This window comes from Colias philodice, chromosome 22 (genome assembly GCF_061535455.1).
Source record: "Colias philodice isolate Cphi_HAF_F1 chromosome 22, ilColPhil1 Martin Lab GWU primary, whole genome shotgun sequence".
Classification (NCBI taxonomy): Eukaryota; Metazoa; Arthropoda; class Insecta; order Lepidoptera; family Pieridae; genus Colias; species Colias philodice.
In genome coordinates, this window is record NC_143107.1 from 3,620,533 (window position 1) to 3,625,773 (window position 5,241).

Consider the following 5,241-nt stretch of genomic DNA (forward strand, 5'->3'; position numbering starts at 1 on the left):
CAATAAATTGGCTCTTCGAAAATTGTCCATAGGCCGACAGAATTTGAGTGAAAAGATTACAGGCTATTTTTGTTGGCACTTATCTGTTAATTATATTTTGTGTGTGAGATTTTAGTACAATGTTATGTTGACTATTTGTTGTAATTTAACAGAAATTCTTATGGAGTATACACATATCGTTATTATTTGCAAATAAAATAAATAAATAAATCATTTATTTTCACATAGTAATTCTACAAATCAAAGTGACCCAAGGTTCTTAAGATAAAACTGTTTTTCAGGAGTCTTCCATTTACAATTAATTACACGGCCACGAAGATATCAATGACAATTTAAATAAAATGAAAAATCAATTAAAATTTAACAAATAAGTAAAATCAGCAAAAAATATTAGATTAATATAAGTTTCAATATTCCTTTGCACTATTTATAAATGAAGAAATTTTATATAAACTTAATTTAAAAAAAAGCTTTCTTCCAGAAGTGAAGTTTCGGCTGCAACAAAAAAGAACATGATTAAATCTCATAACTATGTAATTGTTCAATCAAATTTATTAAAACAACATTAAAATAAATACTACAAACAGATATTCGGAATTAATCCTTTATAATATATAATAGAGAATAATAGATAATAGATATAAAGAACAGCCTTTTAATCCGCTATAATATCTGTAATCTGTATCATTCACAATTTTATTTGATCGTTCATTCCTACTAAAAGCAAATAGAAGTCTGAAAAATGACAAAAATAAATTGAAGAGAAAGGACAGGGAAAAGGCAAGTCGAGAAAAAAGAGAAAACAATGGCGTCCCGCAAATTTAAAAAGCTTTATAAATGAGATTGCAAACGTCTTCAGCATTTTTAATTAACATTTTATTTTTGATAAATTTGTAAACGCGTTGATGGAGGCTATACGTTTGGGGCTTATTGTGAATTATTTAAAGAGACCAATAACTGTGGTATTCTAGATTTTTTTTATATTTGAATTTGGTACGTATTTTATACTATCCATACAGCATACTAATATTATAAATGCGAAAGTAACTCTGTCTGTCTGTCTGTCTGTTACTCAATCACGCCTAAACTACTGAACCAATTTTCATGAAATTTGGTATGGAGATATTTTGATACCTGAGAAAGGACATAGGCTACTTTTTATCCCGGGAAAATGACGCAATCCCGGAAATCCCACGGGAACGGGAACTATGCGGGTTTTTCATTGACTGCGCGGGCGAAGCCGCGGGCGGAAACCTAGTACCAAATATAATAGATTTTCTAATATACTAACCAACAACATAAATACAAACTTCTTATTTAATAGTTGATCACCACCACGTTGACCATGTTGACCACCACCATGCAGAGACTAAAACAATAAATAAATAAATAAAAGCCCATTTATTTTCTACAAACAAGTTACAATCATTTAAGACTATTTTTATATCTACGTTATAGTTACACTTAGTTGATCAATTTACATTAAAAGTTGGTTGTAGTACATATTTGTTTGTTAGTTAACAGTATTTTTAGCTTTATTAAATTTTTACTTTATGTTAAGTTTATGAATTATCATTTATTTTCTTATTTCTTTAAATGTTTTTTTTTTAAGGATTGTCTGTAGAAACCCCGTATTGGGTAAAGGCCTCCCCCAAAAAATATTCTCAAATGAGATTGCACTATGATAGCTGTTGTGTGTATTCATTTGGAGGGTTGTGGTCATTATCTTCCACGGTGACCAGCCGGGTTGGAAGATGTTCTTGGTATCTGGTTCTTGTTGTGCTGTAATCTATGTTGGAGGAGGGGCTTAGTTGTTATATTATGTTCTTTTTATTTACGTTCTGAGTGTTATTTGTTTTAACTGTATTTGTATTTACTAAAAAGTTTAACATGCCGGGTTTTATCACTCCTTCTGATAAGCTATTTGATCTTTTGGCCGTCGATTTGAGCTGTTGTTGTTTATTCTTTTTATTGGCTTGAGTTGTTTTCTCAATTTTTGGGATTGTGCTATTTTCAGGTGATAAAGAAAGTTTTCTTTTGTGCATGCTTTCGGTAATAATTAATTTGTCGTATTTGATTGTAGCTGTGTTACCCTTTTCTTTCTCTATTTTCAATTGTTCTTTTAATCTTTTTCTCTTTTCTAGTATATATTTCGGATAGTCCGCTTGAACGTAGTAGGGAGTATCTTTTAACATCAGTTTTTTCTTAAGAATTTTTATTTTTATTCCTAAAGTAGAAAAAGTAATTACTATTGGGCGTGGTCTGTCGCCTTTCTTTCCTACTCTCCTCGCTTCTTGAATATCAAAATAATTTAGTTTTATAGAGAAGAACTGATCTATCCACTTGATAATGTTCTTTTCCAGGCTTTCATACGAGTTTTCTGTTTCCTCAATACCGAAAAAAATTAAATTTCTCTGTCTTGATTGTTTTTCTAAGAAATAGATTCTTTTTTCCTGATTTTCCACGACTTCTTTAAGTTTATTATGCTTTTCTTCCCAAAGACAAAATTTTTCTTCTAACATAGTATTAATATTCTGTGTAACTTGTTCGGTAATATTTTTTCCACTTTCCTGGATAATAATTTTCTGGTTATCCAATTCCTTTTGTATAAATTTAAGTGCATTTAAAACCTCTTCCATGTTGATAAAATAAAAATATGTATACGTATCGATTGCAAACAGAGTTCCTCAGCTTCTTTCTACTAGATGGCGCTGTGTGTCGCTAGGATATTGAATCATAGATACGAATCACAATAAATGTTAAAACTTTAAGGTTATGTTGATATATTTTACTCTTATATGTTATTGTTCTTCATTTAAATTATTTAGAATCACTTCCGTGCACGATAAAACGGCATTCGGTTTTAGTTCAAACCATTAACATTGTTGAATAAGTCCACAAAAACAGTAACACTAATGGTAGGTCTTCGCTATTATATTTTACAGTGAAATGTATTTTTCCGTGTCCATTTCTTTAAGTCTTCGATATATCACAGTAGTCACTCAATAAATTCACAAACACTATCGGTTATTTACCATAATACTCTGTTTTAGTATATTTAAATTAGTTTTTAGGCAGAGATAATGTTTACGACGGCACAGTAGCACCCTCACTCCTACTAAAACAATAAAGTACGATAATTTACCATTTTATCGAGAGTTTCGAGACATGAAGAATATTCAAATCCTGAGGACACTAATAAAATGTTTTTATTGTGTCAAGGCGAAAAAGACTAACACAGTTCTTCTAAAAACGATCAGTGAAATAGTTATAAATGTCTATTCCATGGACACCATGGCCATTACATAAATGTAGTGAACTAAGCATAGTACGAGGAGACAATACATTACAATTGGACTGTCTTATGGTAATCGAGATCGAGACAAACACGTGTAGAATTTTGCGGATACAAGAGAACCATAGTATAGGTAAAGAGAAAAGTAAGTTATCTTCTAACAAAGGTACATCGCGCCGTTTGTATTTACTTGGCCACTCCCTTCATTTATACGTACGCAAGCTTGACGCACGCACACAACGCCGCTCGGTGCCTTCTCATGAACCGTTCTCGTTAGGGGAGCACCATTGCTTTGAGCGGTAAGTGTTTGTTTATACAATTATTTAAAATATCAATGTTACAAGTGACAACCCTGCGTCTCGCGAGTTTCGGTGCCGTGCGCTCCTAAACGCCGGGAGTCAGCCTACTTTTCTGTTTATACTATGAGAGAACCGAGACAAGAGACTGAATAAACAATATTAGACGTTCTTTGAGAGCGTACAAGCCGAATCGTCTATTAAATACAAAGCGACTACCCTTTAGTTCATAGCAAATTTACAAGAACCGTTTAATGCTTCCCGTACAGCAGGTTTTTAAAGGGTTTAAAAATTTAATCGTTTAGCGATTTTTTCCTTACCTCTCAAAGTCCTTGACAGTTCTTATAATGGAAAATCGTTTTCAATATTTCTTCAAATCCAGCAAACTTATCCAGTTATTGCAAGATGTCGGGTTCTCGTAACTTCGATTTGATGACAAATTTCCATGTAAAACTATAAAAGATAAGATTATTCAATACGAGAATGAAACGAAATTATAAAATATGTAATAATAAGAGTTTAAAAGTTGTTTATTTTTAAGGTTTCCAGCTTACTATAATATGTGTTTAAACATGGCAATTTCACGAACAAAAAAGTCATAATAAACATATACACAAATATTAAAATTGTGAAATGTTTTAGTTATCAAATAACAATATTCATTTCGATTTCTATCACGTGCTAACCCTAAATATAATATGTTCCGCTGACCTCACATGACCTTTTCGGAGTTCATGAGACCTAACCTATGTCTATATTACTAAAATTCAATGATCTGTTTGTCTATTAACTTCGACTATGCTTGAATTCCGATAGCATTTGGTTATTTACAAATACTGGTCTTAATTATAAACTTATTTGATCAAAGTCTGAACTTATTTGAACTATTTATTATTTTGTTTCTGTTTTCGTAGAGTAAAATACCGAGAAACTGAAAAAGATAGAATCAATTAATTATTCTCAAAATAATTTTCATGATTATGAGCCTAAGTATTGACTTGGATCAGCTCAGCTATAATACAATTACAATTATTTGAAATTTCAATTAAAATATTATATTACAGTATAAAAACAGTTTGAATTGTAAATAATGGTTTAAATTATATTGGTATCCTTGTTTTTCCTTCTATAAATTAGTATGAAAAAGAGTTTAATGTATTATTTTAATTTAAATCTATGAATACCGTAAAATTTTCTTAAATTCAATCAATGTCGTGCCTATTTTTGTCTGTAGAAGTCGTTAGTAAAAAATTATTTGTAAAATGATGAAAGCAAACTTGAAACATACCTATACATAAACACGCTAACACAATTAATCTACTACAGACAAGACTCCTATCAGTCTATAGGGGAAATGCCACTCATACATTGCGTTTTATCGAATTGACATGTGGACAGATGTGCTTATTAACGAGAATTGGACATGAGACATGTGCAAAAAGTTGATATTCAATCAGACGCGTGTCGTGTTATATTGATTTCAGGAAGTGCCAAGTTGGTCAACGAGCCAGGCGCAATCTTGGACTGGAAAATTGTTCAATCTATAAACAAATAAAACATTAACCTGGCCATATTACACATATTTTTAAAGAGGAATTGCTATGCAATATGGATAATTGAATATTTCGTAGACACAAAGCAATAGTTACA

At 31.1% G+C, this 5,241-nt stretch overlaps 1 protein-coding gene across 1 annotated transcript; it reads right to left on the reverse strand.

The window, feature by feature from the left end:
- Positions 1-1,414: 1,414 nt before the first annotated feature.
- Positions 1,415-2,861, reverse strand: LOC149478378 (uncharacterized). The gene has a single exon (XM_089709455.1). It carries the CDS (start codon positions 2,637-2,639, stop codon positions 1,815-1,817), a length of 825 nt encoding a protein of 274 aa, XP_089565581.1. The 5' UTR covers positions 2,640-2,861; the 3' UTR covers positions 1,415-1,814.
- Positions 2,862-5,241: the final 2,380 nt, after the last annotated feature.

What these genes read in the sequence shown, in the direction of transcription:
- LOC149478378 (XM_089709455.1), bottom strand. Translation starts at nt 2,639, where the DNA reads ATGGAAGAGGTTTTAAATGCACTTAAATTTATACAAAAGGAATTGGAT.